The sequence below is a fragment of the Rattus norvegicus genome, chromosome 7 (genome assembly GCF_036323735.1).
Source record: "Rattus norvegicus strain BN/NHsdMcwi chromosome 7, GRCr8, whole genome shotgun sequence".
Classification (NCBI taxonomy): domain Eukaryota; kingdom Metazoa; phylum Chordata; class Mammalia; order Rodentia; family Muridae; genus Rattus; species Rattus norvegicus.
In genome coordinates this window covers 19,329,888-19,354,134 of record NC_086025.1, presented here as the reverse complement: position 1 = coordinate 19,354,134, position 24,247 = coordinate 19,329,888, and the positions used below count along the sequence as shown (strand labels likewise).

The window sequence follows — 24,247 nt, the reverse complement described above, 5'->3', positions numbered from 1 at the left end:
TAAACTAAAAGGGATTGTTCTTGGTCCAAGTCCGGGGAAGGAGTGTGGACCCAGTCTTGAGTAACATCACCAGGTCACTGTCTCTCTTGGCTGTGAGTTCCTTTGCTTTGGCTCCATTTTTGGCAGGTTATTCACTCAGGGAGACAGATAGCCATCAGTAGCTCTAGGCATTCACCCTACCAGCTCAGCAGAGCTGGACACCTACCCAGCAGTTCAGTGCCCCTGCAGAAATCACATGCCTGTGCCTGTTAACCATGAACTCTAGAAAAAGTTTCATGAGAAAGTCCTGTTGTCTTACCTTGAAGAATCCCAAGGTGATAATCCAATAGACTAGGGCTGGTCATGTGTTGTCAACTGCATACACTGCCCAGACAATGAGGTAGAGAGGGGAAAATCATCAAGGTACTGTTTCTCAGAACAGGAGAGATGAATGATGGAGAAAACAAACTAGCAGTGGTTTACTCTGCCACCATCCTGCTCTCTTGGAATACGAGATCTCCATGGGAACAGAAGCAACAGAGATGTGTTACAAAGACTGGTGCCTATGACCATGGAGCGCTCCCACAATATCCTAGGTGTGAGCTGGAGAACCAGTCTTGGGATTCAGCGTGAGTGTGGAGTCCCAAGAAACAGGGGAGCAGATGGTGTTGTTACTGTCAGGCCAAGAACTGAGACACCATTGGTGTTAAGTCCTAGAATGCGAAACCTTGACCACTAGGAGCTTTGATGACAGAAGACAGGAGAATGTAGATGCCTTAGGTCCAGAAGACAGCCTCAGCTTTGCCTCATGTGCTCTGTGATAATATAGTGCCGGCCTATATTAGTGAGATCCCATCTTCTAGACTCTGTCTACCAGCAAGATCACTGCTGACACACCCAGAGATGATGCTTAACCTGTCTGGTTAGAGGTCCTGCTCATGTGTAGAGTAAACTCTAGCCCCAGTGTCAAATGCCTGTTGGCATTTTCCAATATGACACCTAAGTGTGAGATACCACAGGCCAAGAGAACAGCTCAACATTCCAACTTGGGAGAGCACAGCAAGGGCTTGTCATGGTTTCACAAGATTCCAGTGCTTTCTATCTGCTGGCCAAATTGCAAATCAAACTGTGGCTTCCTGGTGACTGCATACTTTCTAGACAGTCTGAGTATGGAGATTGTATCAAGCTTACTGGACTGCGCTACCTGTAGGACACTGAGCAGATTTCTGAGCCCACAGGCTTAGGTGCTTGAATGCTTGGCCCCTAGATAGTGGTGCTATTTAGAAAGGTCGTGAAAACTTTAAGTCTTACAGTCCTGTCCAACTGGCGGGCCATATGCAGCTAAGGAAAACTATGGATGTATTTTTGTGAACTTAATACAAGATAGAGAGCTGTCTGCGAAGAGGGAACTTTTAGGTTTCAAAGAGGGACATAAGGCTGTTATACCTATCTACCATATCAAGGTAGACCTGGCTGCCAGATTCTCCCAGAATTCCTCAGCCCCTACCTGTTCAGGGCCCTCCTAGCTGGCATACGTGCCCCCCTACCATGAACTCTCCAGCCTAGATTTCCCTTTATAATCCAACCATTTTGGTCACCTAATCTTTTTGTACCTTTTGGACCTCTGGCTCCTGCATCTGGTTTCCCCTCTCTCCTCTCTATCATCTCCTCCCCTCTCTCCTCACATGTCTCAGTATCATGGGCACTCTGGTTGCTCCCAGATGTCCCTATCTCTGCCTGTGCGCTCTCTCTCTCTCTCTTTCTCTCTCCCCTCCCTCCTTCCCTCTCTCTGTCTCTCTCCCTCTCTCCTTCCCTCCCTCTCTCTGTCTCTGTCTCTGTCTCTGTCTCTCTCCCCCCCCCTCTCTCTCTCTCTCTCTCTCTCTCTCACACACACACACACACACACACACACACACACACACACACACACACACACATTAAACCTTCTCCTCCACCATACCTAGGAGTAGTCATGTCCTTTCTTTTCCTTGTTCTTTTTTGTTTCATTTAGGAACCATGACTGAGGAAATGCCTACATAAGACTGCCCCATAGGCAAGCCTGGTAGGTATTTTCCTAATAAGTGATTGATGTGGGAAGACCCAGCTCACTGTGGGTTGTGCCCACATGTTAGCAACTCCTCTGGGCTCTAGATAACCGTTGGATTACCTAGAAACAGCTTGCATCTCCCCCACCCGCTACCAGGTATGAGCCAGGGATATAAGAAGGACACTGGACCACCCTCTCCTCCACCTTAAACTAAAATAAATCCTTCCTCTCCTAAGTTGCTTTTGTCAGGTATTTTGTCATAGTAACAAGAAGAGAAAGTAAGAGTGACAAAGTAAGAGCCTTATGGGATCCCTGGACCCAGGGCTTTGCTTTTATTGGCAATGTCTTCAAAACCTTGGTTCTTCAAGATATGGTTGGTCTTCTTCCTCCTCCTTCTCTCCCTGCTCAGTCTCCTCTCTCATCTTCCCTTTCCTCCTCCTTTTTTTTTCTTCACCATCACCATCCTTATCCTCTCAGAGATTATCCAAATCATTGCTGTTCAGTTTTAGTCTCTAGGACCAGCACCACCTAGGGGATTAGTTTCCCAGGCCCTACCTCAAGACCTAGTTGATGGGAATTTGTGTGTTAACAAGATGGTAGGGAGATTGGTACATGGACTGCAATTTGAGAGGTTCTATGATTGATAATTCTATAGGAAAGCTAATACACTGTGGTAGCTTCACATGACAGCAATCCATCCTCTCATGGTTGTGGGGGCCATATGTACAAAATAAAAATGTCAGCAGCTCTGGTTCCTTCTAGGGAACAATATGTCCACTCTCCATCTCCTAGCTCCCCAACATTGCAGGAAATCCTTGACATTCTTTGACTTGTTGATGTACCACTCCAGTTTTGGCCTTCATAATCATATATTTTCCTTGTATCTCTATGTCTTCATTTTTGATACAGTCTAATGTAATTTAGGTTGGCCTAGAACTTGCAATGCACCCCAGGTATACCTTGAACACCAAATCCCCTCGCCTCAGCTTCCAGTTATAGGCCAGTGATACGATGTCTAGTCCAGCACTTCCTCTTTACAAAGACACCAGTAATATTGGATTGTGCATCTACACATTTAAAGTATGACCCAGTTTAAGTAATCATGTCTGGAAGGATTTTGCTTCCAAATAAATACATATTTTCTGGTATGAGTAGTGAGGACTTTAACACAAAAGTTTTTGAGGAAACCAAATCCACTAAAAATGCATCAAAAGTCTGCCACTCATAAATGCCAAGAGACAAGATAATTAATAAACACCTAAGTCATTTCTATAAACTCATTTTTGTGAACAATTGTGCAAATTCTGAATGAAGACTGCAGACCTAGAAGAAAACTGAAGATGTTTATTTTCACAGGGTGATTCCTGCCTTCAGGTAGCCCATTTGGTAGACTTCTTGGCTTTTCAAATGAGTCAATATCACAGAAAAAAATGTATGGGTGGTTGCTTGTGGTGGTTTTAACTTTAATTGTTAACTAGATACATCCTAGCATTCCCTGGAAACAGTTTCAAGAATGGATTATCTAGAGTGGGTTGGTCTTTGGATAAGTCTGTAAAGGATAGTCTTAATTAAGTTAATTGATGTAGGAAGACATAGATCTCATGAGTAACATCATTCTTAGGTAGGGGATCCTTAATTAACTATATGAATTGACAAATCTAGTTGAGTGCAAGCAAGTGAGCAAGCAAGCAAGCAAGCATTCACTTCTTTCTGTTCTTCATTGTGGATGTATTGAGAATAACTCTCAAGTTTCTGCTGCCTTGACTTCCCTGCTATCATGGCCTGTGTAACTTGGACTTATAAACTAAAATAAAGCCTTTGTTCTCTAAGTAGTTTTTTGTTTAAGTCTATGAACTGGTTTATGTTATAGAAATGAAGCTAGAACATTGCTTACTGGAATCATCTAGATAGCTTTCAGAACACTGCTGTCTGTATCCTACCTTCAGGGATTCCTGTGTTATGGATCACAAGTCTTACATACTTAGACTCTCAGGTGACTCCAATCTGCTCTCAAAGTTGAGAACTAACAGCATAAACGGAGGCATTTTAATTATTATGAAGAAAAGGATTCCTTTGATTCAAGACAGTGGACATAGGCACTGGTAATATTGAACACGAGGACAGACTAATTCCTAAGTAATAATATTTAAGGTTTTATGGACTAACTGCACACTGTGGCTACTATGAGAACATACAGTGTAGGAAACATACCTTGTAGCAGTCTCAAAACTGGCCCTTGACAACAGACTTGTTTATTTTCCCTTTTAATTACATCAACTTTACACTACATTTATGGTATCTGTTCTTGGTGCTTGTAAAAGAGAATTCTATTTCTCCTTAATAAACAAATGTTTCATCATAACATGCTAACTTCCTTTTCTTTGGTAATATACTTCATCTAAAAGTCCATTTACCCAACTCCCAGAATATTAATGTAGCTGTATTAGTTAGCTTTGTTTGTTTTTAGAAATATGTACAACTCTAGGTGGTTTGGTATTTTATATTTTGGTGGTGGTAGTGGGGATTGAACCCAGGGCCTCTAGAAGGTGCTGGGCAAGTACTCTTCCACTGTATTACCTCCCAGGCTTGAAACTTGCTGTGTAACTTAAGGGAGGCTGGAAAGTTTGGTTATTTTGCCGCATCCTACCACGTTCTGGTATTACACACCTGGCACTCAGTTAGCTCCTTATTAATCTGAAAGTTTTGGTAGATCTTCTCCCCTCATTGTCAAATGCCTGCCTTATTACAGTCCTACTAACTTTTTCAATAGAATGTAGTTACATTTTAAAAGTTACCCTGAAGAGTTGTTTTGTTTAATTAGAACATTTAGACCATTCATGTTTAATGAAATCATATATATATATGTATATATATATATGTATATATATATGTATATATATATATATATATATATATATGTATTGGTGGCACAAATACTTAAATGCTAAGGGTCCTTTGTAGAGGTCGCAATTTTCACAAGTAACCATGAGAGAGTAATTCCTAGGTATTCACATACTCTAAAAGTGGAATCACCTGTCTGTGTTCTTGGGGAATAGGTGTCAGGTTTTCAGTACAGGTTCCCATACCAACAAGGTCCAGGGAACCTCTAGGCAAAGAAGAAACAAAGACATGACTTCAGGGAAAGCAGTATGGCAAAGTAGGAGACAGGACAGCAGTTCCATGGCCATGCCCAGTGATAGAGAGGTAGCAATGGCACATACGGTAGACTGGGGGAGCGGCTCTTTACCTGCTTACACAGAGGTACTTTATAATCACCATTACTACCCTACGAGTAGCTTCCCTATCATCATCTGAAAATAACAGTTACCCAATACACTCTCTTCTTTCCTTTACACTTCTCTGTTCAGCTTATCTTTCTTTGGGATCATTTTCCTTTGGCCTAAATACCTGAGAGTTTCCCTTAGCGAGGATCTGCTCTTTGTGTTTTTATTTGTTCATCATTCATCTAAGTTATTTCCCCAGAGGTGGAATTGGGGACTAATTTTCCTCACTGCCATGAAGGTGTCCTCACCATGGCTCTCTGAAAGCCATCACTGAAATTACAGTAAAATAAATTTACCTTCCTAACTCTGCTTATAATCCAGATGTTTTTCTTTCTCTTCCTACAGTTGCATGAACATGTCTGGGTGTAGAATTGTTTTTCCTAATCTAGGTTAAACCGGGTTGAGCTTCTCATTGGCATCTAAGGCTGGAGTAGTCATTCTTTGCACTCCTGCCTCTGGTTCATTCATTTATTCTTTCAGTTCTCTTCTGACCCTAGGATTACGTGAACACTCTAGTGTGTCCCGAGACCTGGCCCACTCCTCTGCATTTCTAATGTTCTCCACTCTCTTTGCCTCCTTCAGCAGAATTTGTTTAATTCCACGAGTGCTTTCCCAACTGTGTCTAATGTGCTGTTAAACACAACACATTCAATCATTTGGCTCTTACAGTTTTCCATTTCTAGAAGTCCTAATTTTTAACATTATTTAAATTTTTATTACATGTTTTGGTCATATTTTCCCTTCCCCAGCACCTTCCAGATTTCCTCTTTCTAGTCATCTAAATATGTATTTTTCTCTTAAAAAACAAAACTAAAGAACGACATTAACAACAACAACAGCACACACAGAAGTGACATGCCGCCGCCGCCGCCACCACCACCACCACCACCACCACCACCACCACCGCCGCCGCCGCCGCCGCCACCACCAATAACAACAAATCAATCCAAACCAACCAAACAATAAAAAACATGGAGTCAATTTTGTGTTGGTTAACTATTATTTAGCATGTAGCCTGACCTGTGCTGTGCTTGATATACCCAGTATCATTCCACTGAAGGAAGCAGACTTCCTCTCCCAACAGCTACCCATTGCAAATATGTTCTTGATTAGGGGTGGGGACTTTATGCCCATTCCTTTTCTCTGTCTTACGGCCAGCTCCATGACATGGAATCCATACCCTGACATTTTCAATGAGGCCCAGCATCTGAAAGTAGGTAGATAGATGATGGACCCTAGGGGTTCGTCCAGTCCTAGGGGAACTTCCAGTCCAATCGTTCTGCTAATTGAACATTACAATAAAATGACTCCTAATGACACATTGTTATACTCATAGATCAGTGTATCAGTGAGCCCTCATCAGAGAAGCTTTGTCTTGCAGTAGATAGTAATTAACACAGGGAATCACATTTGGACAATATGCAGAGAGAGAGGGACTTTGGCCTCCTCCGCACTAAGTGGGATGTATGATATCCCTTCCCTCAAGGATTAGAGATCTATGTGGAAGAAGAGGCACGAAGATTATAAGAGCCAGAGTTGGTGGACAACTCAAAGGAAACAGCGTTTTCCAGATACAACAGGCCTCATGCAGATAGGAACTCTCAGATGCACATGACAGCATGTACGAGATCTGCACAGGTTCAAACTAGAATGCTTACTCTTTATAGATCCCTGTTCTCTGCAAATATTTTCCAACTTGATTTTCTTTTCCTCTCGATATATACATCGCTCTCTCTTTTACTAATCTGTGTCTGGCAACTGCAATGTCTAGTCTCTCTGAAGTTTAGCTCCTGTGGTCTACTACTCCTATTTCTGCTAATTCATGGCACCAATGCTAGCTAATCCCAACCATGTGTTAGCCATTATGTAAATATGTCTCTGAAGCACGGCCTGAAAGTGTGTTGTTTTATAAAGGGTTTTCTTACACTTCTGGCACGCTCGTGATGAACAGGCATCAAGTCTAATGCCAAAGACTTCCTAGGCCTCATCCACTTCAAAGAGGGCTCAGCTACTCTGGTTTCATGTTCACCTTGAAGGCGGACTTCTATGGGGCCTTAGTTCACTATATATATGTGTGTGTGTGTGTGTGTGTGTGTGTGTGTGTGTGTGTGTGTGTGTCTGTGTGTGTGTGTGTGTCTCTGTGTGTGTGTGTCTGTGTGTGTGTGTGTCTGTGTGTGTGTGTGTGTGTGTGTGTGTGTGTGTGTGTGTGTGTGTTGAGGCGTGAACCATTATACTCTCCAATACACGTAAGTGGGCCTGAAGGCGGACTTCTATGGGGCCTTAGTTCACTATATATATGTGTGTGTGTGTGTGTGTGTGTGTGTGTGTGTGTGTGTGTGTGTGTCTGTGTGTGTGTGTCTGTGTGTGTGTCTGTGTGTGTGTGTCTGTGTGTGTGTGTGTGTGTGTCTCTGTGTGTGTGTGTGTGTGTGTGTGTGTGTGTGTGTTGAGGCGTGAACCATTATACTCTCCAATACACGTAAGTGGGCCTGAAGGCTGACTTCTGTTCCCTTTTCTTCCCTGGCCAATTAAAGTCAATTTCTAATCTGGACCATGTAGCAACAGTTAGTCTACTGATTTCTGGGACAAGTATCACAAAGTATATATGTGATGGCTTTTGTACTTGTGTTAGTTGCTTTCCCTGTCACTGTGACAAATGAGCTTGAGAGAAGCTACTCAAGAGAGGAAGAACATTTTGGATCACAGTTTCAGAGGGATTTCAGTCCATCATGGGAAGGTATGGCCCTAGTGCTTCCATGATGGTGGGAGCACATGCATCTGATCCACAGCAATAATGTGCCTAATCAGCAAAGAACTGGGCAAGCATAACTTTCAAGGCCCACCATGATGACCTATTTCCTCCAGCTTGCCCCCACGTCCCAAAGATTGGGCTAACTCCCCCAAAAAGTACAACCAGGTAGGGACTAAATGTTCAACCAAATGACCCTGCAGCAGGCATTTCACTTTCAGATAATAACGATTCTGTTTATTTTTCTTGACTTCCATTGTCCCATTGTTCACTCCCTGGTAGTTATTACCGTTATACCAACTCTCTAAAGGCTGCTGAGAATTGCAATTGTTTGAAACTAGTTTTTAGTGGTGGCTCAAATGACCTGGCCTATTATTACTGGAAACAGGAAGCCACACAATGTCGCTTCTGCACCAAGAAAGCATGCAGTAGATGACTGCTTTAGCCAATCACTGTACTGCCCAACCGTACTCCATTACTTCCAGTCTTTAACTGTAGAGGTTGTTTTTAACTTGCAGAATGCTGATACCCTCCCCCTAGCTCGATATCCACATCAATACCCATTTGACAAGATGCTAAATATATGTGCCTTTCCTACCAGGTCTTTTGCTTTTCCTACTTGTCCAGGTCTGAACGTCACCTCTTGGCCATATAGACCTTCACACGTTAGCCTGTGCATCTTTTTATCCCAGGGCCTCACACATAGGACAGCATTTATGCGACGTTTATCTCTCCTGTGCATGTGTATTGATCACGTCTGACTTCCAAAGAATTCCCTCATTTCCTCTCCAGCTCAGCACACATCCTACACATATCTCTGGGAAAATCTGATAACCAGGGCTTTTGCTTCTGCCGTGGTTGGAGGGGATTTTCTGAATGCTTAGTCTGCTGTGTTACTGGGATGGGTTCCATTCTTTCTGCCAGCCTTTTACACTATGGATAGGCAACCTTTACAAGCACGAGTTTGTGGAAACTTCAGCAGCTCCTGGCTGCAATGTTTCTATCTCCACCTTGTCTCTAAGAAACAGAGAGCAAAAGGAACCAAATACAGGCAGAATAGGATCACAGCTCTATGACCAGAACCCATGCTTTTCAGCCCAAGCCTGATTTCTGGACATCACAGTTGCTTCCCATGTTTTTGTGTCACTAATAATTTCTATTACAGGGGCACCGAGGGCTCTGTGGAATTCATTTGGCACAGAGATGTACACACGGCACCTGAAAGTGGCCGCAGGTACCAGGTAGGCAGGTGTGGAGCTGTCGCTGTGAGGTTTCTCATATACACTTTTCAGATGGCTTTTGCGCCTCAGGTCTGCTTACCGCACAATTTTGGTGCCATTTCTCACAACTTGCATGTCCACCATGCAGCCTCCGGTGACATAAGCAGCCAGGTTCAGCTCAGAGAACTCAGCCTGGAGAAGAAAGCAAAACAAAAGCAGAAGACGTCAAACACCACCAGTATAGGACACTGGTGTTTACGGTGTGCTTTGTATATTATCCAGTGCATAACCAGGCGTCATTTCAAACTTAGAAACAGAATACACATCTCTGTTTTCAAAATGAAGCTGAGGTTCAGAGAGGCAGGTGACCTTCTCAGGACCGCATGATGAACACACCATATTGGAAACTATGAGTCTCTGATTCCAAGGGCCCACTGTCATGATCACAGCTCTCCTGCCTCCTTGGAAGCAGAAGAAACCGCTTTGTGACTAGAAGATCCCAAATGTTAACAGGCTGGGTTCCCTAGCGCTGTTAGTCATTTGCTGTGCAGTTCATCAGCCTCATGCCTCTCTTTACACGGCTCTGGAAACAGGACACTCCTCAAATTATCGCCCCAGCCTCTCTTTCTTAGTAGCGGCCCCTCCCCCTTTCCACACACCCAGCTACAGTGAAGCACCATGCCTGCGTTGCTATAGGCACAGTGGATCTGGAGCATGGTGATGGAACGATAGAGGTAGCTGAGAAGTTAAGCCAAGACATGCAGTTTGTTTGTAGGGGGTTGTATCTTTCTGCTCTGTTTTGTTTCTTGCTATAGGGCAGGCATCTGGAGCATGGTGATGGAACGATAGAGGTAGCTGAGAAGTTAAGCCAAGACATGCAGTTTGTTTGTAGGGGGTTGTATCTTTCTGCTCTGTTTTGTTTCTTGCTATAGGGCTGCCTATATTGAATGTACGCTTACCTCAGACCCCCTACATAGCAAAAGACGATTCTGGATTGCTGATCCTTCTATCTCTCTCTTCTAAGTCCCCAAAGTACAGACTACACACCACAATAGTTGTAGTAAGGGATGCGATATAGTTAGGAATGGAATCCAGGGCTCGTGCATGCCAAGCAAGCACTCTAACATCTGAGCTACAGCCCCAGCCCATAGTTGGTGTGCATCTTTAATGCACAATCCTGGATTTTACGTGGATCGAATTTATTGCTAGCAGAACTAGGGAAGCATGGAAAACCAGAATGGATGAAGCTGAAGAAGAGAAGGGAGCAGAGAAGAAGGAGAGAATGAGTTATCATAGTCGCCAAGAGAGGCAGAGAGAGAGAGGGACAGAAGCGAGAGAGGGAGAGCACTCTTGATGTTCCTGTCATCGGCTTTAGGTGTGTACCTTTGTATTTTAAGGCATTAGTGAAATTCTATCACTTTCAAGCAGAGCTATGCGGAATACCATGTATCTCTGGTCACACTGGATGCTTCCTGGAGATATAGACATGTTCTTATAACTACTCATATCAGAGTCCCAGAATACTGTAATAAGGGTCCACTGATGGGTGGCATCAGTGGCAGGAACTTACTCTATAGTTCTGGGCTGAAAGTTCAAAGTCAAGGTGCTGGTAGGGTTTGTTTCTTTTTAAGAAGACGGGAAGTGTTGCAATTACTCTAGACCCCTTCCTTGTCTTGAAGAGCACCATTTTTCCGCCTGAGTCTCTTCTCATTGTTTGTCCTATATCTAAAGTCCTTGTATTTATGAGGACATCAATCATATAGCTACATTCTCAGTTTAATGACCTTGTTTTTGTTTGACGACCTCTTTATAGGTTCTCTTTCCAAGTAAGATCACATTCTGAGGTACCGTGATTGGATTTTAAATCGGTTTTTTTAAAAAGTGTAACTGTTTTTATCTATTCTTTAAGAATGTCATATATGGGGATGAATAGATGACCACTTCAGTCGAGTTACAATCACCTGAGACTCTAGCTCCAAGGGACCCAATGCCATAGATTTATACAAATGCTAATAATTATTAATAATTCAAAGTAATAAAATAAAATTTAAAATAAAATGCTGTACATGTACACAATGCATTTTGATCATATCTACCTCCTCTAAGTTCTCTTAGACTCTCAATACACATGCCCCTTTCAACCTCATATCCTCCTCATTATTTATAAGTTTATAACCCATTGTATCTAGTTAGAGCTGTCCATACACACATGGATATAGGGGCAGTCAGTGGAGCATGGACAGCCAACCACGGGCCACACTTGGAAGAAAACTGTACTCCCTTAGCAGCCATCCAGTCCCAACAGCTCTATTCCAGGTGTGGTCCTCATGAATCTCTCCCCCACCCACTCTGTAATGTTGATTGGCTTGATCTTGTGTAGGTCTTATGCAGGCGGCCAGAGCTCCTGTGTGTTCATGAGTAGCATGGCCCTGTCATGTCCAGAAATATTTTCACAGCAGAACCAGTCTTAAAATCTTCCCGCCCACACTTCCATGATGTCCACCTCAGGGAACCGCGATACAAATGTCCCATGTGGACCTGGCCACTCAACACACACTTAATCTCTGGAATCTGGCTAATTGTGATGGAATATGGCTTAACTCTGTGTTAAGCTATGTCTATTCTAATAAGGGTCCTATCTAGTGAGGGGTGAAAGCTTCACTAACTTGTGGATATAAGGTTAACTATTTGTGAGGCAGTTTGAGGTAATTTTCATTGAGCAGAATAACAGAATTAATCACAGGGCAACTTTAGGGTATGTGAGCTTGCCAGCCATGGGTTCTTGGCAAGATTTCAATATCAGGTGTAAGTTCCTTTTTGTGTAGTGGCCTTAAATCCAAACAGAAAGTAGTGGGTTACTCACATAACTTTCATGCCACTAGTGCACTGATGGACATAGCTTACCAGGCCAGTTGCTATTAAATCTCCCAGAGTTCACAGCTTTTGATGACTTTTCTCTCTCCCTCAACAACCTGTACAGCACTTCTGGCATGGTGAAAGCTATTCAGCAGGAAGGAAGCTTCTAGGCTGGCATCAGCTTGATTTCTCTTATTCTGTGATCAAAGTGTATGGTGTCTCCAGCAATGAGTTCTGACCACGCTGTTCTGGTGGTTGACCAAGAGTAATGGTAATTGAATTGTCTGTATTGTTTGCGGGGATCTACTTGATACTCCTGATAGACAGAAGGTATCCATCCACACTTGGCAGTGTTCTCTTTGTCAACATATGGATTTTGCCACCTTTTAATTTAAGTGGAATCATTTACAGGGAATAATACCAAAGTGCCTTATTCACAGGAACAGCCAAAAGCTTTTATTTAGATATAGTGAATCAAAATAACTGTTCACATATATTCAGTGCTCACTGTATGCAAGGTTTTGGTCTAAGCATTTCATGCACATAAATCTACTTGTCCAAGTAAGGAAATGGAGGTAGAGAGATTAGATATATGCAGGATGCCACCCAAAGGGCAGCAATGCTCAGGATTCGACTCCAGGAAGTGTGCTCTAAGGGACTTTCCATCTGACCATTTACCCTCTACTGCCTCTCCCTAAGGATGCATGAGGCCACATTGTTGCTTGAGTTATCATGGGAACTGTGGTGTTTGAATGAGATTGAGGCTCTCGTCTCAGTATTTAAACAATTGGTCCCCAGGTGGTAGCACTGTTGGGAGAGGGGGTTGGGAGGTATGGCCTTGCTAACCACAGTCTGTCACTGCAGGTGGACGTTGTGAGTTTGAAGACTCACTTCATCTCCAGTTTCCTCTCTCCAATTCATGCTTTCAGTTGAGCATGTGAGCTTTTAGCTTCCTGCTCCAGTCACCAGGCCTGCCTACTGCCATGACTTCCTTTTGCATAACAGACACTTATTCCTCTGGAACAATAAGTCAAAATTAACTGTTTCTTCTGTAAGTCACTTTTGGTTGTGGTGTTTTAGCACAGCAACAGGAAAGTTATTAATATTGGGTCCTAAAAACCATTTAAAAGAGAAAAAGTTTTTTTTAGGGAAGGAAAATATCATTTTGTAAACATCTAATGTATCACCCTAGAGCAATTTATCAGGAACTGTGACAAAGGTCCCAGCCCTCTCTCCAGATGGTAATAAGGGAAAGCAAGAGCACTTACACCTTTTGCTCTAATTAATAACCTCATTATGTTGTGTCAAGGTGAAAAGAAAAGGTTGTTGCTAATGAGCCCACACTGGTAAACTGTGGTAATAACATAGCTATTATGTCAGATGTCTTCCAAATTCTGCTCCAGATTGCTCAGAATACTTAATTGGCAACACCACAGAGAATTTAAAAAAGCTAGTGCATGTGTGTGGCAGAGAAAGAAGTTCAAAGGAAGTTGCAAAACAGGAGAGCTGGTTACTAGACTTGTGAAGGAAAAGAATGAACCAAGATGGGTGTAGAACCTGGGGTTGTCTTGTTGCCCAAAGGAAAAAAGAAATTCCTGGATAAAAGACATATTCAGGGTTTGAAAGAAAATTCAGAGGTTCATTTTTTTTCAGGTTTGAATTTCTAGAATTATTCCCAAACCATGAATTATAAACAATTTGAGAAGGTGAGTGCCTGCACCATAGGACAAGAAGATTCTGTTGTAGCACAGAGAGTTAAGACGGCAAAGGAAAAGGAATTGCTCAGTATTTAACTTTTGAAAACATCTAAAACGTCAACAGCAATGGAAATGAACACATGGAGGTACCAAGCACTGGTCCCTGTCGTAGGATCTTAAACAATGGTCACCTTGGAAGAATCACATTGCTCCTATAGAGACTGCAGTGGATCAGATGTTATTCCCAGGAAACATATAGCCAAGTCCCAATCCCTCGTACCTTAGGGAGCCCTTTCAGAAAACAGATTTTTCACAGATGTAACTAAGGTAACATGTGAAGAGGAGATCATCATGGATTTAAGTGAACTGTAACTCTAATGGCAAACCCTGGGGAAAGCAGACATACAGAAGTCATGTGAAGATGGAGATAGACACTAGAGTGATGTAGTCATGAGCAAAGATGGCCACTGTACACCAGAAGGCAGAGGGAGTCAATGAAGACTCTCCCCTAGAGTCTGGGGTTCGAGAGGACCTGTTGAAATCTGATGTAGACCATCTAACTTCTAGATCTAGGAGAAGTTTGTTCTAATAACACTCCCAGTTTGTGTACATTTTCCAAGGCAACCCTAGGACACGAATAAAATAACTGAGAAATGAATGCATTTTCAGCATTGCAGGCAAAGCCACAGACCTCCAAAGGCTGTGTTGTCCGTAGGCTGCTCTGCCGTCTCACTAGACACACGGACACTTGCACATAAACAGTCTCGTTCTCCCTCTCTCTGCCTCTCTCTGTGTCTCTTTCTCTGTCTCTATCCCTTTCTCTTTGTAATTCAGCAGTTACCTGCTTAATAATATTTAAAATAATTTAAAATTTTTAAAAAAGAATGACTTAAATTTTCTACATCTCTACTCCAAATATTCCTCCAATGGTCTTTTCCCCCCATTTTTATTAAATTGGGTATCTCTTATTTACATTTCAAATGTTATTCCCTTTCCCAGTTTCCTGTCCATCATCCCCCTAATCCCTCCCCTTCCCCTTCTATAAGGGTATTCCCTGTCTTTTACATAATTAAAAAATGCTACACTTGAGACCTTGTGGTACAAACTCATGTGCATTCACAAAGCCACATGGATACATAAGCTACTCAATGAACTAGCCAATGACTTTTGTTAATCCTTCTGAATAGCAGTTTTAATACTGGTGAAAAGGAAAGCATAACAACAGAAACCAAGGAAATTCGAAGAAATCATCAGATCCTACTATAAAAGTCTATATTCAACAAAACTGGAAAATCTGGATGAGATGGACAAATTTCTAGACAGATACCAGGTACCAAAGTTAAATCAGGATCAGATAAACTATCTAAACAGCCCTATAGCTCCTAAAGAAACAGAAGCAGTCATTAAAAGTCTCCCAACCATAAAAAGCCCAAGACCAGATGGGTTTAGTGCAGAATTCTATCAAACTTTCATAGAAGGCCTAATACCAATACTATCCAAACTATTCCACAAAATTGAAACAGATGGATCACTACCCAATTCCTTCTATGAAGCCACAATTACGCTTATACCTAAACCACACAAAGACCCAACAAAGAAAGAGAACTTCAGACCAATTTCCCTTGTGAATATTGATGCAAAAATACTCAATAAAATTCTAGCAAACTGAATGCAAGAACATATCAAAACAATCATCCATCCATCCATGATCAAGTAGGCTTCATCCCAGGGATGCAGGGATGGTTTAATATATAGAAAACCATCAACATAATCCATTATATAAACAAACTGAAAGAACAAAACCACATGATCATTTCATTAGATGCTGAGAAAGCACTTGACATAACTCAACACCCCTTCATGTTAAAAGTCTTGGAAAGATCAGGAATTCAAGGCCCATACCTAAACAAAGCAATATACAGCAAACCAGTAGCCAACATTAAACTAAATGAAGAGAAACTTGAAGCAATCCTACTGAAATCAGGCACTAGACAAGGCTGCCCACTCTCTGCCTACTTATTCAATATAGTTCTTGAAGTCCTAGCCAGAGCAATCAGACAACAAAAGGAGGTCAAAGGCATACAAACTAGAAGGAAGAAGTCAAAATATCACTATTCGCAGATGATATGATAGTATATTTAAGTGATCCCAAAAGTTCCACCAGAGAACTACTAAAGCTGATAAACAACTTCAGCAAAGTGGCTGGGTATAAAATTAACTCAAACAAATCAGTAGCCTTCCTCTACACAAAGGATAAACAGGATGAGAAAGAAATCAGGGAAAAGATACCCTTTATAATAGTCACAAATAATATAAAATACCTTAGTGTGACTCTAACCAATCAAGTGAATGATCTGTATGATAAGAACTTCAAGTCTCTGAAGAAAGAAACTGAAGATCTCAGAAGATGGAAAGATCTCCCATGCTCATGGATTGGCAGGATTAATATTGTAAAAATGACCATCTTGCCAGAAGCAATCCACAGATTCAATTCAATCCCCATCAAAATTATTCATAGAGTTAGAGAAATTTGCAAATTAATTTGGAATTACAAAAATCCAGGGTAGTGAAAACTATTCTCAACAATAAAAGAACTTTTAGGGAATCACCATCCCTGACCTTAAGCTGTATTACAGAGCAATAGTGATAAAAACTGTATGGTATTGGTGCAGAGACAGGCAGGTAGAACAATGGAATAGGATTGAAGACCCATAAATGAACCCACACACCTATGGTCACTTGATCTTTGACAAAGGAGCTAAAACCATCCAGTGGAAAAAAGATAGCATTTTCAACAAATGGTGCTGGTTCAACTGGAGGTCAGCATGTAGAAGAATGCAAATCAATCCATTCTTATCTTCTTCTTCAAAGCTCAAGTCCAAGTGAATCAAGAACCTCTACATAAAACCAGATACATTCAAACTAACAGATGAAAAAGTGGGGAAGAGTCTCGAACACATGGGCACAAGGGAAATTTTCCTGAACAGAACACCAATGGCTTATGCTCTAAGATCAAGAATCGACAAATGGGTTGAGGATTTAGCTCAGTGGTAGAGCACTTGCCTAGCAAGCGCAAGGCCCTGGGTTCAGTCCTCAGCTCCAGAAGAATCGACAAATGGGACCTCATAAAACTGCAAAACTTCTGTAAGGCAAAGGACACTGTCAATAGGACAAAATGACAACCAACAGATTAGGAAACGATCTTTACCAACCCTACATTTGATAGAGGGCTAATATCTAATATATACAAAGAACTCAAGAAGTTAGACTCCAGAGAACCAAATAACCCTATTAAAAAACGGAGTACAGAGCTAAACAAAGAATTCTCAACTGAGGAATATCAAACAGCAGAGAAGCACCTAAAGAAATGTTCAACCTCCTTAGTCATCAGGGAAATGCAAATCAAAACAACCCCGAGATTCTACCTCACACTAGTTAGAATGGCTGAGATAAAAAACTCAGATGCTGGCAAGGGTGTGGAGAAAGAGGAACACACCTCTATTGTTGGTGGGACTGCAAGCTGGTACACCTACTCTGGAAACTAGTCTGGCAGTTCCTCAAAAAATTGGACACAGTACTACCTGAGTACCCACTCCTGGGCATATACCCAAAAGATGCTCCAATGTATAACAAAGACACATGTTCCACTATGTTCATAGCAGCCTTATTTATAATAGCCAGAAGCTGGAAAGAATCCAGATGTCCTTCAACAGAGTAATAGATACAGAAAATATGGTACATTTACACAAGTGGAATACTACTCAGCTATTATTTGTGAAATTTTTAGGCAAATGGATGGAACTAGAAAGTATCATCCTGAGTGAGGTAACCCAATCAAAAAAGAACACATATGCACTCACTGATAAGTTGATATTAGCCCAAAAGCTCAGAATACCCATGGTACAATTCACAGACAACATGAAGCTCAAGAAGAAGGAAGACCAAAATGTGTGTGCTTCAGTCCTTCTTAGAAGGGGAAACAATAATACTCACAGGAGGAAATACGGAGACAAAGTGTAGAGCGGAGACTGAAGAAAAGGCTACCCAGAGATTGCTTCACCTGGGGATCCATCCCATATACATACAGACACCAAACCCAGACGATATTGCAGATGCCAAGAAGTGCATGCTGACAGGAGCCTGATATAGCTGTCTCCTGAGAGGCTCTGCCAGAGTCTGACCAATACAGATGTGGATGCCTGCAGCCAACCATTGAACTAAGAATGCAGTCCTCAATCGAGGAGTTAGAAGAAGGACTGAAGGAGCCGAAGGGCTTTGCAAACACATAAAGAGAACAATATCAACCAACCAGACATCCCAGAGTTCTCAGGGACTAAACCACCATCCCAATAGTACACAGAGATGGATCTATGGCTCCAGTTGCACATTTAGCAGAGAATGGCCTTGTTGGGCACAATGAGAGGAGAGGCCCTTGGTCCTATGAAGGCTAGATACCCCAGTGTAGGGGGATGTTAGAGTGGGAGGTGGGAGGGAGTATGTGGGTGGGTGGGTGGGGAAGAACCTTCATAGAAGCAGGGGGGAGACAGTGGGTTTATGGAGGGAAAACCAGGAAAGGGGATAACATTTGAAATGTAAATAAAAATTCAATAAAAGAAGAAAATATCATAAAAGAAATGTAAATAAATAAAATAACCAATAAAAAATAATTAAAAATGTAGAAGTGAGACAAAGGTTTAAACTCTCTCTCTCTCTTAAAAAAAAAAGTAAAACCTTCAACAATGTGGAAAAAAGACCCAAATCTGATAGAGGACTAATATCCAAAAGATATGAAGAACTCAAAAAGCCTGACATCAACAATCCATAAAACTCAATTTAAAAATGGGCGTTCAGAGCTAAACAGAGTTTTCAACCAAGGAATCCCAAATGGCCAAGAAGCACCTAAGGAAATGTTCAACATCCTTAGACATCAGAGAAATGCAAATTAAAACAAGTGTGAAAATCCATCTTACCCCTACTGGAACAGCTAAGATCAAAAACTCAAAGCACGGCAGCACGTACAGGATGTGGAGCTTGGGGAACACTCCTTCGTGGCTGGTGGGAGTGTGGATTTGTATAACCACTCTGGAAATCCATTTGGCAGTTTCTCAGAAGACTGGGAATTGTTCTGGGCACATACCATTGGGAATACCATTCCCAGGCATATACCCCAAAATTTCTCCACCATCCCACAAGGACACTTGCTCAACTATGTTCATAGAAGCTTTATTTGTAATAGCCAGAAACTGGAAACAACCTAGATGTCTCGCAACTGAAGACTGGATACACAAAATATGATACACACACACACACACACACACACACACACACACATATATGTGTGTATGTATATATATAATATATTCAATATATATATGTATTGAAATACTTCTCAGCTATTAAAAACAAGGTCATCTTGAATTTCACAGGCAAATAGATGGAACTAGGAAGTATCCTGAGTGAGGTAACCCAGACCGACAAGGACATGCTTGGTGTGTACTCACTTATAAGTGGATATTGGCCGTAACGTACAGGACAACCATGCTACAGTCCACAGACTCAAAGAATCCAAATAACAAAGAGGGCACAAAGGAGGATGTTTGAATCTTTCTCAGAATGGGAAACAAAATAGCTATGAGAGATCAATGGAAGGAGGGGACTGGTTAGAACAAGGGAAGGAGAGGGGAGGGTGCAGGCTTGGGGGGGAAAGGTCATATGTAGGGTGGGCAGGGGAGAGAGAAGGGAGATTGGTGGTGGGGGCGATCCCTAGGAGGTGCCGAAGACCTTTGATGGGGAGATGCCTTAGAGCATCTAAGGGGGGGACTCTAGCTGAGATTCATAGCAGTAGGAGATATGGATCCTAAAGTGCCATTTCCTGTAGCCAGGCAGGACTCCCAGTGGAAGGATACGGCCAGCCACCCACTCTCAAAGGGTCCGACTCAAAATATGTCCTGTGTACAAGATGTGCAGGGACAAAGACAGAGTGGAGACTGAGTTGTTGGCCAATCAATGACTGTCCAAATTGAAGCCCATCCCATGGGCAAGGACAAATCCCTGACACTATTAAGATACTCGGTTATGTTTGCAGACAGGTACCTTGCATAACTGTCCTCTGAGAAGTTCCACCCAGCAGCCAATGAGAAGAGATGCAGAGACTTACAGTCAAATATTAGCTGGAGCTCAAGGAGTCTTATTATGTAAGATTTTCAAGAAAGACTTAAAAACCTAAGGAGGACAGGGACTCCACAGAAAGACCAACAGAGTCAACTAACCTTGACCCTTGGGAGCTCCCATAGAATGAATCACCAAACAAAGAGGGAGCCTGGGTTGGACCTAGGACCCCTGCACATATGAGAGGAGCAGCTTGGTCTTCATGAAGGTCCCCCAGACAACTGAAGCAAGGGCTGTAACCGAGCCTGCTGTTTGCCTGCCTACCTGCCTGCCTGCAGATTCCATGCCCTTAAATGAACAGACTTCTCTAGCCTCAAGGGGAGAGGTTGTGCCTAGTCCCAAAGTGACGTGTGTGTGTGTGTGTGTGTGTGTGTGTGTGTGTGTGTGTGTGTGCGTGCGCCCATGCAAGCACATGTGTGTAATACCCGGGGGGGGGGTTTCTTCTCAAGGTGGAGCTACACAGAAAAAGAGGAGGGATCCATAAGTCTGTGGCCAATAGCTCTTAAAGGAAATAACCCGGGCTGGGGGATAAGGGGAAGGGACAACATATCAAAAACAAGTAGGTTTAACAGACTGCAGAACCCACACGCGCCTGGGAATTGTTCATGTGCTTGCTGGTTAAAGTGTAAATGAAGACCTTGTGAAATGAGTCAGATTCTCCAGTCTTTGGATAGGTCTGAGGTACTCCTGGACTAACACATGCTTTGGAACTAGGATGATGAACAGTCCTGCTCTGGTGTGGTGCACCTCTTTGATGATTAGGAGCACTGAGTAGTTTTGTTGGGTGCTAACTAGAATTTCGGATATAGTCTTTGGTGAGGTATCCGATCAAGTCTTATCCACAATTGTATTTCTGATTGTAATTATTATTAATTTGTCATCTATGTGTTCAAACTCATCCTAGGATGAAAATTTCAAAAATTAATAAATTATAAATATATATTCTATATGATTTCAAGTAAACACACACAGTATAATTTAATGATCTCTTAATATTTTTATTTGTTTGTTTGTTTACTTTACACCCTGACTGCTGCCTCCCACTCCTGCTCCTCTGTCACACAGCCCCTCCCGCTGTCCCCTCTCCTTTACCTCTGTGAGGGCAGAGGGTCCCCTTGGTATCCCCTGCCCGCTGGCACATCAGATCTCTGCAGGGCTGGGTGTATCCTCCATTTTTGAGGCCAGATAAGGCAGCTCAGTTAGGGGAGCATATTCCATAGATAGGCAACAGCATTAGGGGTAGCCCCTGTTCTAGAGTTGGGGGATCCACAGGAAGACCAAGCTGCACATCTGCTATGTCTGTGCAGGGGGCCTAAGTCCAGCCTGTGTATGCTCTTTGGTTGGTAGTTTGGTCTCCAAGAGCCTCCAAGAATGCAGGTTAGTTGACTACTGGTCTTTCTGTGGAGTTCCTATTTCTTTAAGAACCCTCAATTATTCCCCAAACTCTTTCATAAGAATCACTGAGCCCTATCCAATGATTGGCTCTGGGTCTCTGCATCTGTTTTAGTCAGCTGCTGGGTGCAGTCTCTCAAAGGACAGACACTACGCTTTAATGATCTTTATTTTTATTTATTTATTATTTTACTTTTTATTGGATTTTTTATTTACATTTCAAATGCTGTCCCCTTTCCTGGTTTCCCATCCATAAACCTCCTTTCCTATACCTTCTCCCTCTTCTTCTATGACGGTGTTCCCCCACCCATCCACCCACCCCTTCCCACCTCCCTGACTAACATTCCCCTACACTGGGGGGTTCAGCCTTGGCAGGACCAAGGGCTTCTCCTCCCACTGGTGTCTGCCAAGGCCATCCTCTGCTACATATGCAGCTGGAGCCATGGGTCAGTCCATGTGGTCTCTTTGCGTAGTGTTTTAGTCCCTAGGATCTCTGGTTGGTTGGTATTGTTGTTCTTATGGGGCTGCAAACCCTTTCAGCTCCTTCGATCTTTTCTCTAACTCCTCCAATGGGGACCCCTTTAATGATCTTTTTATTGTTAGTTTTTCATTATTGTTAGCTCAAAACTTAGCTTAACCCAAGATTATATAGACATTATGCCATATTTCTTACTAGAAGCTCTAATTTGATTCTTTAATCCACATAGAAATAACTTTTAATGCTCAGGTTTTCATTTTCCCATCTGGTTAAGCAGCATTTTACCACCACTGGCTGAAATGAATGGGTTTTGTTGGTAAGTTTTATTTTTCCTTTTGTTTTGATTTTGTTTTAATTTTTCCCCCCTTTTCAATAGTACCTTTGCCAAACATCAAATTATTTCTTTTGTGGCAATATGAGGCATGGAATTCAGGATCTCGAAGATGCTAGGTAAGTGTTCTACGACTGGACTACATCTATATCTCTTCTAGTTTTTAAATTGGATATAAGGTCTCACATAGTTGTCCAAACTGGTCTTGAATTCACTCTGTAGTCCAAGGACTGGTCTTGTTCTTGTGATCCTGTGACCTTAGCCTCTCAAGTAGCTGGAGTCACAAACCTGTGCCAGCAGGCTTGGCTACTTCTAAATTCTCCATCCTATTCTGCTGTGTCTATCCTGGAGTCTTTCAAGTTGTCTCTGTTACTGTCACTTTGTAGGGAGTCTGGGCAGTCACCAACGTATAAGACAAAAGCCACCCAAACAGAAGAAAATACAAAGATCATTTAGGGTGACCTTTCTGTCCTTTCAATCTACAGACAAGATGTAGCATTCTATGTCCATCCTATAATACACACAGAGACACCAGGCCACCAGCTGACCTTAAAGGTTCTGTCCTGGGCAAACTAGTGAGATGCTTCCCCAGAGATATGGCTGACTCACCACTGCATGTTCTACTATGTATGCTCTTCTTTGTATCTGCCCATTATTGCAGTGAGCCCTCTCAAAGATCCACTTCTCTTAAAAAGTCAATGAACGCTAAGAACTCCTCCTTAGCGTCAGCTATGTTCCATCAATCCTTAGCAACTGAATGTTGTCTCTAAAGGGGAGAGGAGGTGACTAAGTGAGGGAGCGAGTCTTCCCATTACTGAGTCACCCTCTCTACTAAGGGCCATTGTGTGTATCTTCCACTACCGCCATGCTCACACACCCTGGAAGAAATCTCTTGCGTTTTATACGTGAAGTTTCAAGTTTCAGCACAGCTCTCAAAAAGCAACATCTTAACTTCTTTTCTGCCTTCCTGGCAGTATAAGCCCATGTTCTTGTGATGAACTGAGTTACTTTTTATCTATTTCTTGCTACACAGGCACATAGAAGAGTTTGTTTCCTCCCTCTCTCCTCCTCCTCCTCCTCCTCCTCCACCTCCTCCTCCACCACCTCCTCCTCCTCCTCCTCCTCCTCCTCCTCCTCCTCCTCCTCCTCTCTTCCTTCCTTAATCTCTTCCTTCTTTTCTGATGATTTCTTTCTTTATTTTTTAAATGTGGATTGGTGTTTTGCTTGTGTGTATGTCTGTATGAGAGTGGAAGCTGGATCCCCTGGAATTCGAGTTGCAGACCATTGTGAGCTGCCTTGTGGGTCCTGAGAATTGAAGAGCAGCTAATGCTCTTAACCTTTGAGCCATCTCTCCAGCCCCTCCATTATTTTCTTAAAGTTTATTTTATTATTGACTTTTATGTGTCTCTCTGGGTGTGTTTGATTACTTCTGTGCAGGTGCCTGAAGAGGTTAAAAAAAAAATCCCCTGAAATTGTAGTTACAAAGGGATGTGAACTAACTAATGTGTATCCTGGCCTCTGAATGCAAACATTCCTACTTGCTGAGCTAATTCTCCAGCCCCTCCTAGTAAGTATGCTACGTTGGAAAATGTTCAGAACCGTTGGAACTCTTATCTTAGGAGAGAAAACAACTGTATGACACATTCCTAAGATGTGTCCTGGGGACATCATTAAGAAAGGTAGGTGCTGGGGGCTGGAGAGATGGCTCAGCGGTTAAGAGCACCCGACTGCTCTTTCAGAGGTCATGAGTTCAATTCCCAGCAACCACATGGTGGCTCACAACCATCTGTAAAGAGATCCGATGCCCTCTTCTGGTGTATCTGAAGACAGCTACAGTGTACTTATATATATAATAAATAAATAAATCTTTAAAAAAAAAAAAAAAAAAAAAAAAAAAAAGAAAGGTAGGTGCTAACTCTTTGATCTGAAGGTGGGTTGTATAAAGCATAAACAGGTTTGTGCATACTTTGTTATTCTTTTACAAAGCCGCAGGGAGAGCTTTGCAACATTGATGCCAATGACACCTGAGCTTGCCTTCTTGACATTTGC

The 24,247-nt window shown here is 42.4% G+C and overlaps 1 protein-coding gene across 5 annotated transcripts in view; it reads right to left on the bottom strand.

Annotated features, from left to right (window-relative positions):
• Syn3 (synapsin III) overlaps window positions 1-24,247 on the bottom strand; it is a 457,540-nt gene that overhangs the window by 347,437 nt on the left and 85,856 nt on the right. For all 5 annotated transcript variants that reach the window (XM_063263103.1, XM_063263102.1, XM_063263105.1 and 2 more), the window contains one exon: window positions 9,377-9,468. In XM_063263103.1, coding sequence (XP_063119173.1) covers window positions 9,377-9,468 — 92 coding nt within the window. The remainder of the gene's footprint in view (window positions 1-9,376; window positions 9,469-24,247) is intronic.